General features: G+C 38.1%; 1 protein-coding gene across 2 annotated transcripts in view; it reads right to left on the reverse strand.

The window, feature by feature from the left end:
• TENM1 (teneurin transmembrane protein 1) overlaps nucleotides 1-14,576 on the reverse strand; it is a 355,328-nt gene that overhangs the window by 145,139 nt on the left and 195,613 nt on the right. For both annotated transcript variants that reach the window (XM_032268248.1, XM_032268247.1), the window contains exon 13: nucleotides 4,111-4,230. In XM_032268248.1, the coding sequence (XP_032124139.1) occupies nucleotides 4,111-4,230 (120 nt within the window). The remainder of the gene's footprint in view (nucleotides 1-4,110; nucleotides 4,231-14,576) is intronic.

The following is a 14,576-nucleotide window of genomic DNA, read 5'->3' on the forward strand; positions in this document are numbered from 1 at the left end:
GGTTCAAGCAATTCCCCTGTCTCAGCCTCCCAAGTAGCTGGGATTACAGGCACATGCCACCATGCCCGGCTAATTTTTTAAATTTTTAGTAGAAATGGGGTTTGACCATATGGGCCAGACTGGTCTCAAACTCCTAACCTCAGGCAATCCACTTGCCTTAGCCTCCCTAAGTGCTGGAATTACAGGTGTGACCCACTGTGCCTGGCCACAGATACTGATTTTTAAGGTCTCCTTGGAACTTCCCCTAGGCATCTTATGGTGGTTCATTTTATATCTCTACTTGGCTAGGTTATAGTTCTGAGTTATTTAGTGAAACACCAATCTAGGTATGGCTGTGGAGGTCTTTGGAGATGTGGTTAATATCTATAATCAGTTGAATTTAAGTAAAGGAGATGGTCCTTGATAATGTGGGTGGGCAAAACTGTTTCTGTGAGGAGGAAAAAATTCTGCCTTAAGATCACTGCATCTCTTTCCTGAGAGTTTCCAGTCTTCTAGCCTGCCTGATGGATTTCAGACTTGCCAATCCTCACAATTGTATAAGCAAATTCTTGGGAATAAATCCCTCTCTCAATACATTCATATCAATATCTATATCTATGTCATTCTGTTTCCCTGGAAAGCCCTGACTGATATACTTCTCACCTTCCACCTAGCAGTTATGCACAGTAAACACTGCCTGGCCGACTCATTAATTGACATGGAGGTGGAAGGTGGAACTGTGGCCAGAGATTCATCTAAACCATTTCCAATGCCAAATAGAAACCTCTCTAAATGATTACTTCTTTGGGATTTCTCTTACCACAAATCACCTCCTTTTGTATGGGCCATTAAGAACAGGTTGTAAAGTCATATGAGAGTGTATATAAAAGACCCAAGGGGAGAAGGTTTATTTGTTTGGAGATTGTTGTCAATACATAAGTCCAACCAGTCCTATCCGTAGATGGAAGAGTATTGATACCTATGCAAAATGCTTCTCTCTCTCTGCCTTATGGTATCCATAAATGAACAAACTTTTGCCTTGAGGAGAATCAAAGGGAACCCTCTCTTCATCTTCTAATCTTCAGAACAAAGTTCTTGAGACCTTTAATGCTTCTCAAGAACCTTCCAAGAATGTTGTCACTTCACTTGTTTTGCTTATCGTTGCCTGAACTATTTACAAATAGTTCTCTTTCAACACTTTTGTGAGTACAGGTTATATATCTAAGTCGAATGTGGTAAATCATAGAAGAAAAGAGCTAGGTTACTTGGGTTTAAATCTTGAACTCTATTCTTATTATCTGTGTTACTCTGGATACGTTTTCTCATGCAACAAATGGGGAGGATGATAATGATATTTATCTCAGATGGTTGTGAGGATGGAAAAGGAATGACATTCATGAAAGTGTCTGACATACAGTAGATACTCATAAGCATTCACCTTTCCTTTAGAATAGGCTTTTTTCTTTTCTGCTAAGTAGGCCCTTCTCTACGTGAGTATCTAAGCTCTTCATACTTTTAAAGGGCTCAGTCTTTCACCACCTGCCTTCCTTCTGCTTAGAATAAATTACTTTGGTCCCATGACCTAGACCTTTCCTGGTTCTTTGGGGAATCCTGTCAGTTTACTTTTGCAAGTAGTTGATAATGGGGGTAAATAGTTCTACATCCCACATGACATATTTCATTCAACGGGGACTTTGAGAGAGCTGATAGCTTCACCCCAAGCAGTGATACCACTGGTGAGAATTCTAAGCACTGTGGCAGACTGGAGGGTTTCAGACTCGGACTGGAGGACCCTATCAGCAACTCTCATACCACACTTTGTCTACTAGGTATCTAGATGCTAATCTCAGTCTTTCTATACTCTTTTGACCTCAGGTCTGTTTTTCTTATGATTTTCTACTTTTGAAATGCACTTTCTCAAACTGAGGTAGCAACTAGCAGAGACATATAAATGGAAACTCTCATCACACTGTCACTTTATGTCCAAGAAATGACAGTGGAACAATCTGGTTGGCATTTGGGGCCTATATTTTGAATGCTTACACCTTTATGGAGCCTGAGGGGAGTTACTGCCAGAGGGGATTCTGATTCTGACTAGCATCTGTTATCTATATAAACTCAGTTCTCACCGTGAGCTTAGCTGAGGAGCATCTTGGGGCATTTCATTTAAAACTAAAGACAGAAAAATTACAGCAAAGATCACTCTCTTTAATGTTTGCTATATACTGGAAACAAAAATTTTTAGACTCTTTAGGTATCAAGATGCTTTTAGGATCTTGCGTGAATATAAAATAATTCACCGAAACCTTTGTATGAAAGCTGAAAATGAGGGCTTCTCAGGCCTCCATGAGAAGTCAAAGTCAAATGTCTCAAAGGGCATATTCTATTTAAAGAAATAACCCATTTTTTAATTTATGGCATATGGTTGAAGATGTCTGCAAGGGTGAGGCTAGTTTTAAGCACCAGTTACTGGTGAGTGCACTCACTACCAAAATTCCATTATTTAATCTAATTGGGAGAAAGACTCATTTGAATTAATAGAGAACTCCGATGATAGAATATTTGAAAGGAAATACAGTTTTTTATATATATATATGTGTGTGTGTGTGTGTGTGTGCATATATGTACATATATGTGTGTACATACATGTGTGTGCTACCAAAGTAGTTCTGCTGAGCTTATCATATAGAGATGGTTAGTTAGTAATTAGCAATATAATTTATATGTAATTTATATAATTTACTAAAGTCCTTAAGAACAGTTTATTTTCTTAAGTAGGCTAAAACTCTTTGTTATTATCTTTTGAAACTAATTTTTTTTTTTTTTTTTTTTTTTTTTGAGATGGAGTTTCACTCTTGTTACCCAGGCTGGAGTGCAATGGCGCGATCTCGGCTCACCGCAACCTCCACCTCCTGGGTTCAGGCAATTCTCCTGCCTCAGCCTCCTGAGTAGCTGGGATTATAGGCACGCGCCACCATGCCCAGCTAATTTTTTGTATTTTTAGTAGAGACGGGGTTTCACCATGTTGACCAGGATGGTCTCGATTTCTTGACCTTGTGATCCACCCGCCTCGGCCTCCCAAAGTGCTGGGATTACAGGCTTGAGCCACCACGCCCGGCCCCGAAACTAATTTTTTATAAACACTTTCTTGACAGGGTCTTGAAAAAATAAATCCAGCACAGCCCAAGTTGAACAATTAACATTTCTGATGTGGCTAGGACTAATAAGGTTTGATTGTAGGTTCTTGAAATGAGATAGTTTCTCACAGTGTGATAAAGCTCCAAGCCAACAGGTTTTTTTTTTGTTTTTTTTTTTGGTGTGTGATTATTGAAGTGGCTTGTTATGAGTAGGACATTTTGAGGGTAGCCACCTGGAGACTAGGGTGCCTCAAAGCCATTATTACAGTGTTCCTGAGAGTCATAAATAGGTACCTTCAAGCTGGAGATGGACACATGGGCCTATTGATTTAATATTCCGAGTCAATGTCTGTTTAAATGGCAGCAACAAAAATGTTGTTATGAGCAAATCATTTTCCAGGTTGAGAAGGTTTTACTTCAAGGTCTTACTTCCCAGACCTTAGAGAACCTTGAGAAGCACTTAGAGAGCAGCCTAGTGGTTGGTGCTTCAGGTTAAATCATTGTAATTAAGTAGGCTGGCCAGGCTTGTCCATCAGTTGCAGCCAGTAGTTAAATAGGCAGCCTAGGGAGGACACATTTTAAAAACTTCTTAATTCATGTGGTTGAATTCTGTATTTTTGGAGGAAATATTTTGGATGCATTCATTTCTGAAATATTTGGGGGTTACTATGGAAAAATAGCCTATGTGTTCCATGGTTCCTTATTTATCACTTGTATAAACTCAATGAACTTTGAAGTTGCATTTGTAGATGGAATTAGATAAAGGATAGACAACTTTTCACATGGCCTGGGTTTCAAGAAGACTTGAAAAGGATTAGAAGAGGAATTCGATTTGAATTAATTAGGAAACAGAGGAAATAAATATCACCAATGACTTTTTGAGATATAGTTTGAAGATGGGCATACCATGCCTGTATCATCTGAGCCCTAGTATTACCCCTGGCCAGAAGTCAGTATTTGGCCCCTACAATGATGAGAAACAATACTGACGTACCTTCCATCTTGCCGGCTGATGGTAAACCCATAATCACTGTGGTGCAAGAAACTGACATTCACTCCCACTAGAGGAGTTCCATCTACGGCCACCACTTGGCCTCTAATCACACAGGCACGCCTGCAACACAAGACCAAAGGCAAACAGAAAAGCATGTTGAGACTAGATTCCAGAAGTCAAGTTGTAGAAACTTTGGAAAACAGTCAAGTGTAACAAAGAAAACAATCATTTCACGAACCAATAGAAAACTAATAACCTTCTGGGGAGGGGATGTCTTTTTTTTTTAAACCCATCAAAATCAGGATCATACTTGGTATGGTTCTCAATCCAGATATTTTAAGGTTGAAAACATATTACTAATATTGTCCAATGTATTTAGAAATTCCTTAATATATCATTTTGTTATTATACAATATACCCTTAAATTAGTATCCTATAACTTGCTTAACCCACTACTGATTTTAGGACATTTTGCTGTTTTTTTATTTTTTTCTGCCTTACATTTCTTATTTCCTTGGGAGAGAGTCCTAGTTGTGGAAGGATACTTTTCTGTTATCAAAATTAAAGTTAATTACATTAGTTAATACATAAACATATTGTAAGGTAAGACTAAAGTCCCTGCTGACCACCTCTTTACTACTTCCTGGCATTCTCATCAGAGGTAATCAGCAGTATTAGTTTGCTGCGTGCATTTTCTATGGATTTAAATATATAGTATGAATATTTTTAAGCCTCCTGATACACACTGCCAAAGTGCCTTTTTCTGGAAAAACAACCAGACAACCAACCAAACAAATTTAGCTGAGTACACTTTAAGTTAAAGTCTGCAAAAGAGATGTGATCCCTGACAATGATACGCTGCTTTTCTTGCCTAATTTAAATAAAATATTTCAAGACACTTTCCCTTTAAACAAATGAGTCTCATCCCTACTAAAAAATGGAACTCCATCAAACTCGTCCCTAAATGGGTCTCTCTTTCAGGGACATAGTCCACTAAAATGTACAAGACTTTCAGCCCTAGCCTGGCTGACAAGCTGTAACAAATTTCAAGAGGCTGGCAGTTAAGAAGAGTGCCCTGGGACAAATCCCAAGCAAAGATTTTTTTTCACTGGTCTGCCGTTATCTGGGAAGGAAGGGACAGTTTTTTCACCAGAGTTTAATCCTAGTCTTGGCAGCCCTGAGCTCTTGGACATGAATTTTATAGCTGGAGCTGGCAGAGTTGAGGAAGGTTGAGCAAGGTCGGTGATTTTTCCTAGGGCATCAATGTCACTTTTTTTTTTTCTTTTTTAACCAAGTGGGATTCTGGGTATCCAGGGCAGCTCAATCTTGGATTTAAGGGGGCCATGTTATTCAGACAAACATGGCTATTCAGAGTAACCCTAATCATTTTACCCTGGAATTATACATTCCTTTAACAGAATAAGAAAGTAAAGGGAAGTATGTAAAGACTCATGGCCGCAAACATCATTTGAAAAAAGAAAAACACCTTTGAATAAGCTACAGGTGGTTACCAGCCAAAGTTTATTGTATATGTTTTAGCCAATAAACCTCACCACTAAATTCTGTTTCAATCAGAGGAATTGGTTATAAGTTATACTAACAGGGTTTATACTGTTCTATGTAAGGGCTTCCCTAACACAAATTACAAGCCATTAAGTATTATGCAAAGGTAAGCGAGTGTAATTGTTGCTATTAGTGTTTGTGTATTTTCTGAACTCTCAGACCAACATTCATAGCTCTGTGACATAGATCAGTGGCTTTCTTTCCAGTGAGCTGTCCATTTTATGAATTATGTAAATAATGGTTCTGAGTGGCATGCAAATGGCATATTGGCACTTGTTTTGCCATGTTTGATTCTTCCAATTTCTGTATCATTTTGAAATCCCATTTGTTCTAATAGAGAAGACACTTGAAGTCATTGAATTCTGGATTTTGATCTAATTCTGACTGATCTGGTCCCAGGTTCTAAGTCCAATGTAACAAGAAATGAAAATAAAACATCTCTGGTTTTATACAGTAACCTCTTAGATGTCTTTACAGAACAACTTTTGACAAGGTAGGTATAGATTGAGTGGAAACAAGCTGAGAAAAATCTCCTGCAAATTACATAGGGATTGGTTCCAAGGGGGCTAGAAGACACTGTAGTGATACCAAACAATTTAGAAATTAGTTAAGCATTGTTTCCTAAGCCCCCAATGCTGGTAGCTGCATTGGGAGTCTGGTGGGGGTTAGTTATTACCTTGCCAACCCTCCACCAGTTAACAAGGTGGCCTTTAAAACAATAACACCTACCTAGGTGCTTGCTGATTCCCCATTGGCAAGACAATTCCAAACTCACTCATTTTATTTGCTCACATTAATGTAGACATTGTGTCTTTCTACGGATGTACTAGGCTCAATTATTTTTGTTTTTATTTTGTCAAGCCTAGTTGGCATTATTTTCTCATATTTTACGACACACACACAGACCTGTCTCTTCTTTCTGTGTTCTTTTATTTTCTATATGGCTTATATTTATGAAGGATCCAGGCTGGTGAGTGAAAATCTCATAAAAGTTATCATTATTCTGTGCATTTCCCTTGTATTCCTCTCTTTCTTCGTTCTGTATCTCATTCTGAGTAGTCTTGTCTTTTGACTCGTCTGCTTCTTAATATTCCTCATGTTTTATGAAGCACACAGATTTGTGTGATAACGACTCATCAAAGTCATCATTATTCAAGACATTGTCTACCTGTTCTTCTTTTCATTCATTTCACTCTTCATCACTCATAAATAATGCTCAGAGACTTGTCTTTCAACTCCCCTACTTTTTTATTCCTCATATTTTATGATCCACACAAACTTACAGCATATGATAAAGCCCCATAAAACTTATTATTCTACATTTATCAGTATTGAACTCCCTTTGTAATATATTAGACTTTAAATGTTCTAAGATTCCCTGTATCTTGCTGCATTTGCTCCCATTATTTACACACTCCATGTCATCCATTTTTCACAAGAATAACTCTTAGGTCTTTTTATTCCTGGATTACTAGTACTTACTGTAATCTTTGAACAGTATCAGTCATCCAGTGTCAGTGTAAATTGTCTAAACTTCAGGACAGTATTAAAGTATTCATTTTAATTTGCAGTAATCTTGACTGACACTGCATGCAGAAATTTAGGAAAAATCTACTCTTTAGGCAAAGTCTCCATTTGAAAAAGAAAGCTCTTGAGTGTACTTGCTTTCCCAGGCAGGCTACATCGTCTCCAAATGGCCATTAGGAAGCCTTCATATATATTCTTTGGAAGTGTGGCATGTTGTGCCACTTTGTTCAGCTCAACTGCCATTTTGTGCACCCCCAGATTCTAAATTCCATTTTCTTAATCATTGTGGATGGTAGTCTTGTATCTGGTTTGTTTTTCCTGATTCCCCACAGTCACTAAAATATAGTTCCTCTTCCCTATTTATATAAACTATTTTGATTATGCTTCTTCTATCTAAGGCAGCCTGTATAATTCATTTTTTTTTTTTCCAAAGTTAGATCCTAGCTGAGTAGTGAGGTATGTGTGGTGAGGGCCTGCCTTTGATACTGCCACAGTCCTGCTTTCTGTGATATTTCTTATTCCCATTACGGTGCCCTCCCTGTTTCTTCTTCCAGAGAGTCCCTGGCTTCCTCAAATCACCATTGAAATTAGCCCTACTTGGCCAGTATTTGGTCTGCCATGGGGAAGCAACTTGAGCTCTTAAATTTTTGCCACATCAAAACTACCTTCAACCTGAGTTCTGCTCCTTAAAAATCTGTCTTTTTCTGAAATCTTTTCGATTGAATAATATATAGAACTCTTCTGAATCTTTCAAGCAAGATGATAGAAGCTACTGTCTGGACTGTCATGAAGCTGGTCCTGCACATGTGCTCAGCGTAACTGTCCTTTGTGTTGGATTGGTATGTCTATATGTATGTTCTTCTGTACTCTCAATGGCAGGCATTGCATACTTGCTGTCTTTGCTTGGGGCTTTCTTTTGATTCACAGACATGGATGGGATGCTTTGCTTGGTTGAATCTTTGAAAAACAAGAACCTCTCCCTGCTGTTGTTGGTTAGAGCAAGATAACTTGAACTTAGATGGGCATATCCAATGTGACCTTAAAAACATGCATGGGGAATATCACCCCTCACAAGTGTCTTTTTTCCTGTTCTCCTGAGAGTACAGGCTGCTGCCAAGCTGTCTACCTGCTGTCACTCTGCTAAAGCAGCAACCCCAAAGGAATTGCTTCTCCACTTTAACTAAATGCTGAATCCTCTAGGTGTTTGGAGCTTGGTCTGAAGAACAGGGCATCTTGGGAAATGCAAGTCAGAATACATTTTACTGAGAGCCTTATTTAACTAACAAGCTGCTTGTTAGACAGCTCTGATGCAAAAGGTCTAATTCATTCTGTATTTGCTATTTTCATGGAATAGTCAAATTATTCCTAGCCTTCAATCAACTCTTGGTTCCATTCTCCTCTTCCCTTATTTGTTGTCTTTTGTCTTCGATGTCAAATCTCCAATATTCATTTAACACCTCGGGCAACAACATTAACCTCAAGCACAAAAGTTGGTTGGAAAAACAAGGCTGAAAACTAAATTGTTGAAAGAAGATGCAATTTCCTACATTGTATTTCTGATTAAAGTATTTCGAAAGAAAACGGAGACTCAGGGGGCTAGAAAAGTGATAACGATTTGCTTTTGTTGCTAACATGAGCATAGGCAGGCTTTGAAGGGTAACATTCAAAATCAAGGACCTAGGCAGCAGGGGATCTAGCAGCAGGTGGGCAGGTTAGGTTGTTTTTTCCATAAGAACAGATGAAGTCCTTTCTACAGCTGACAGTTCTGGTCAAAAGGTAGCATTGTGAAGGACTGGGCTTGGAGAGGCTATATGAATTCTTTGCTCACTAGTGTTTGAAGCCCTGTAATTTCCTCTTTGAATTGTCGGTTGGTTCAAGTCTCCAAGGGGTAGAAATTTGTCGCATATGTGTGACTGGAGGATTCCCCTGACAATTGTAGCTACTGGGGTCTCTACTGGAATGCAAATTCCTCTGAATAGTGAGGACAAAGGGTTTGTGATGTTCCTGTTACTACTACCATCACAAAGTGAATAAAGGGGCTTCTCTTTAGAGTGTAATTTTGGGATTGTGGTGTTGGTCCTCAGTCCGGTCTGATAATCTTTTTCTCTTATAGATCAGTGATTCTCAAACTTAACTGTCCACAAGAATCACCGGAAAGGCTTCTTAAAACACAGATTGCTGGGTTGTATCCCCAGAGTTTCTGATTTGGTAGGTCTGGTGTTGGGTCATAGAATTTACATTTCTAACAAGACAAACCATTGAGAACTGCTGCTTTAGGAAAAGCAAGGCCATAACATACACAGCCAATTAAGGCATATGAACTGGAGAGGGAGGCAGGAGGCATAAACCATATACAGGCAGGCAAATCAACCACCGGTTCACAATCTCACCCTTATAAAATCTGTCAGGCATGAATTTTAACTCTTCCATATAAACCTCTGGAAAAGGGTTTGCAACAACTGTAGTTTGGGGGGTCATGTTGAAACTGGCATGACCAAGGGGTGGTTGTACTACAAGATGAACTGCAGTGTCTTCAAATTCAGAGATTATAAAATGGAAATATGCTTTAGTACAATTTATTTGTCCCAAATAAGTGTCCATTTCTCCCCCATCCTCATTATTCTCATTATAGAATGCTCATACTTGTATTATTGCACACATCATAACTGGTCTCGGATGACAGTTATAGATGTCTGTCTTTTTATTAGATAGCCACTCCAGGGCAAGAACTGTGTGATTTTCTTCTCTGTGTCCTTCCCAGTGTCTAATTTACACAGCACATGCTCAAGACAGGTTCATAGAATTTCAACTCAAATATTTTAAAATATGAAGTTGTAAGATTCAGGCCGGGTGCGGTAGCTCACGCCTGTAATCCCAACACTATGGGAGGCTGAGGTGGGCAGATCATCTGAGGTCAGGAGTTCGAGACCAGCCTGACCAACGTGGAGAAACCCCATCTCTACTAAAAATACAAAATTAGCCAGGCATGGTAGAACATGCCTGTAATCCCAGCTACTCAGGAGGCTGAGGCAGGAGAACCACTTGAACCCGGAAGGCAGAGGTTGTGGTGAGCCAACATTGTGCCATTGCACTCCAGCCTGGGCAACAAGAGTGAAACTCTGTCTCAAAAAATAAAAACAAAATAAACCCAAAGATTCTTGCAACCTATGCTTATGGCAATGCTTCAGGCAAGGGTTTCAGTGACTACATTGAGATTCTTGTGTGACAGATGCCTTACACTTTATTTATTAGAAGCCAACATTCTGGATTGAGCATTACGACATTCTCATCAGGAGTGTTTTGTTTGATACTTGACTCTCTTATGGAATTAAACAGTACCTATAGTGATCAGGAAGACGAAATGAATAGTCCTCAAATGCTTAATTTATGCACACTAACCCCATTATTCCTTTATATATTATCATCTAATTACCATTTGGGATTTTATAATTTAAATGCATTTGGAACTTCTAATATCCAGGTATGTTTGGAGTTTCCTTATAACACATGCTATTTTTGATATATATTATCTAACCTGGTACAGCACTGTGAAAACAATGTTATAGCATAAACCTGTTTCCATGTTCTGAAAATTCAAATGCAGTGAATGTTCATATGCAAACCTAATACAATCTCCTCATTAGTTTTTTCTTTAATATGGCAGGCTGATTTAATCCTACTCAGTTGGTCACTAGCCCAAATAAATAATGCCTACCAAGTGGGTAACATTAAAAGCAGCTGGGAGCATTAGCCATCAACATTCTAGGACTCTGGGAAAGGTGGTGCTATTGAAAATGCAGATAGCTTTTTAAGCAGGATTATTTTCCTCATGGCTAGTGATGTTTCAAGTAAAACAAAATGGGGGCACTCACCCTGAGGTAGGGTGGCTATTTTCCCATCTGCCCTGGTAATTGCTTGTCAAAAGTAGGCTTGCTTTGGATGCCTGAGATCCCCAAAGTAATGGGAAAAAGATCAAGTGTTTTGAAGCAATAAGAAAACTGACGACACAGTCACATTTTCAGGACTATGCAAGTGCCAGTTTGCTTCATTTAGACACATGATTATTTTCGTCCAGAATTTGAATCCTGAAATATTTGTCCTGTAAGCCCTTGCAAATCTTGAATAGTGTGAAGTTAGTTCTTCCTTTAAAAATTTTGATTTGTTTTTCACTTGTTCTACACATTACTCAAGTGTTTTTTTATCTTTGCAATCAGCCTTATAGGGTTTTGTTAACCTCATTAACCTCTCGTCACTTCTCGGAACCTGCCTTTCGAGTAATGGATGGTCATTAAATATAGGACAGATCCTTCTTGTTGGCTATCTCCTGGGCATATATTGCTCTTCCCTCCACAGAGGAAGAAATGTGGCCTTGTTCTAGCAACAGCTGTGTTCTACCTCTGGCTTTCTAGTAACCACCATTGTGACTTTTCCTAAGAAACAGAATTAACTCTCAGCTCCATTTGCTCTTTATGTAAAGTTGGAATGATCTTTCTTCACTGACCTCTCCCTAGTCACCTCACAAAGATGCCATTACAGTAAGATTACCTAGTAAAATGATCACTTTTTGAACTAGGCCTTTTTAATTCTATTGTCATGAACGCTGATAATTATTAGATATATATGTTGTATAAATAAAATATTTGTTATACTGTGAGTCAGGTACTATGCCAGATACTTCCCTTATCGTATTTCATGTAATGTCCACATAACCCTGAGTAGGTACAGCTATTAGGCCCATTTAAAAAATGAAGAAACAGACTCAGAGAGGTTAAAAATCTTGCTTAAGGTAACACAGCTCATAAGTGGTGGAGGGGTGGAGATCTCTTGACCTGGCCTCCAAAGAGCCTGAGCTGTATTGCAGATCTTTCTTAGTCAAGAAATAAACAGTATGGTTACAAATGTTACCATAAATGAAGATAAAGTGATCACCTACTAAGATGTTGCTATCTATAGAATTATTGCTACCTGGAGAAATTTACCAACTGCTGAGCACTTTCTATGTGCAGGGTATGTAGTGGAGATGAGTTACAGCATGCCATTTGTTCTTTCTTCCCAAACTTGCATTCACTTTGTCCTTTCCAGGGACAGAATGAGATGATAGAACGAGTTAGAGAGTCACTATAAGCAAATAGTATGACTGAGTAGTATGTAATAAGGATTTGAGCCTTTTGACTTTAGATCCTAATGGAGCAGTAAGTAGGATAGACATTTCAGAACATCTGAGTTTCAAAGTATCATAAATAATCAATTGAAACAGCCTTTTGAAGATCTGTGTTCTGATTTTTCATTCTTCTTTGCCCAGGAGCATTTGCAAAGAAGTGAAAGTCTCACATTTTTTCTTTTTGGTACCTTTAGGTGTTGACTGCTGATTTCAGGAGACAGTCAGCACTATACATCTGGGAACCTTCTGCACTTTGTAATGTTTTAAATGTGTCTTGAACATGTGTTTTCTGAGTTTTAGCATTAGACAATATAGTCTGAAAATCAGGAGATCCCATCTTCAGTAACAACTTTCACATGAAGATCAAAGTGCTTTATTAGCAAGTAGCTACAACCTTACTTCCCAATTAGGACAACATCATCAGAGGTGATAAGCAAAGGAGATTTCTCAGGAAAAGCAACATGGAAAGAAAAAAAGAATCACAAGTAACCATGGCCAATCCAAAACACACTGGAATTCTTTTTCTGAATGTGAGCAGGTCAGGTGCAGTGCCTTCCTCTAGAAAGGAAGGTGAAAAGAAGGTAGATTTAAGGAGGTTGGTGCTCTATAAAGAGCTTACCCGAGCCCTTAATCTATTCAATTTATTCAGCAACTGTTGCATTGTATGTTTATCAACCCCTAGTTGTGTACTTGGTATAATGTTTGTCATGTTCCTAGATTAAAAACACACAAAAGTCTGCTAATAGCAAGTAGACTTAGAGATCTTTAACAAACAGATTCATGAAAAAGTTAAACACAAGGCATATGGATTCAAATTTGTACCTCAGTGAAATTACAAATGTTTATGTTGTAGACCTTCCGGGGTTACTCGTAGACAGACAAAACTGTACATGTTAATTCTATGAATGCTTGAATACTGTAATAGCACTATATTTCCTTTCAATTATTTTAAAATATAGGCTTGGCTTATCTTTATTTTAATAATTCCAAATCAGTAAGTGGTTTCTCAATATTTGATTTATTCTAGGGTTAACATTAATTGATGGAAGATCCGGTATTTTTTTTTTCGTCATGTATGAGCAAATGGTCTAAGGCTGTTACTGATTTCACTTTCCAGGTCCTATTCAGTTTGTCTGAAGTATTCAAATTTTCTCAATGTATTCTTGGAGGGCAGGTGCCCCATCCATTTACAGTAAAACATAGTGACAACATGCAGTAATTCCTTGAGAAAGGTTTGTTTTACTTTTCCATTGCAGATGATGTCACAGAATTTTGATTCAACTGGCCCCTAAAAGTCAACAGCAGGCTCCAATTTATGTGAAAATCTATTGCATAGGGGTCCAGGTAGCAAGAAACATTTATACCAAGATCATTTAGTATACAGATGAATGTTATTATACAGAATGAATGAATGTATACCTTCATTTCATGAGTCATTCAATTGTGATCTACCAAGAAAAAGTTCATTAGCACTGATACGAAGTTTGTAAATGATGTCACTGAAATGTATTAAATTGAACTGGATTTTTAAAAAGTCATTTGGTTTCTAATGTTATTCAGGTTATTGCTCTAGTGTCACCTCCTCAGAGAGGTGTCCCTGGGCCACTCTGTCTAAAATGGTCCTTCTCTGTCCCTAACCTTTATCTCACTTGACAGTATTTATACCTTCCTGACATTTACCTTTTTCATTGTTTGTCTCCCTCACTAGACTGTATGGGGAATAGATTTTGTCCACTATATCCCAGAGGCTAGAACAGTACCTGTCACTGAATGAGGAAATGAACCAAGTAAACATTATAGTGTTCATACATTTAAAGAGTGAAATGATTAATCTTCCCCCAAAACGGATCATCTTGAAAGAAACTGTAGGATCTATTGTTTTAAATGGCTCCAAAGTGTGGTTAATGGGGATTTTTTTCGTTGTGCTAAATGGGATTTTTTTTTGATGACTAATAGTTTTTTTCCCCCCTGGAATTTGTTTGGTACACACATTTTAAATTGTAGAGAAAATTATTTATAGCCCCAAGTGTCAAAGGATGAAACTGTTTGCATATAGTTAAGCTGTAAATAAGCTTTGTATTTTTCTTGCAAGTCATCAATAGTCTCCTGTGTGTGTCAATTTTAGCAGCTCTTCATGCTCACCTGAGCCAATTAGTCCCATTTCTTGATTATTGTTGAAAACTTCCAGGTCAGTTTCACTTCTATAATTGTTTAA

Source organism: Sapajus apella, unplaced genomic scaffold (genome assembly GCF_009761245.1).
Source record: "Sapajus apella isolate SASKATOON/1434 unplaced genomic scaffold, GSC_monkey_1.0 scaffold176, whole genome shotgun sequence".
In the NCBI taxonomy this organism is placed as follows: domain Eukaryota; kingdom Metazoa; phylum Chordata; class Mammalia; order Primates; family Cebidae; genus Sapajus; species Sapajus apella.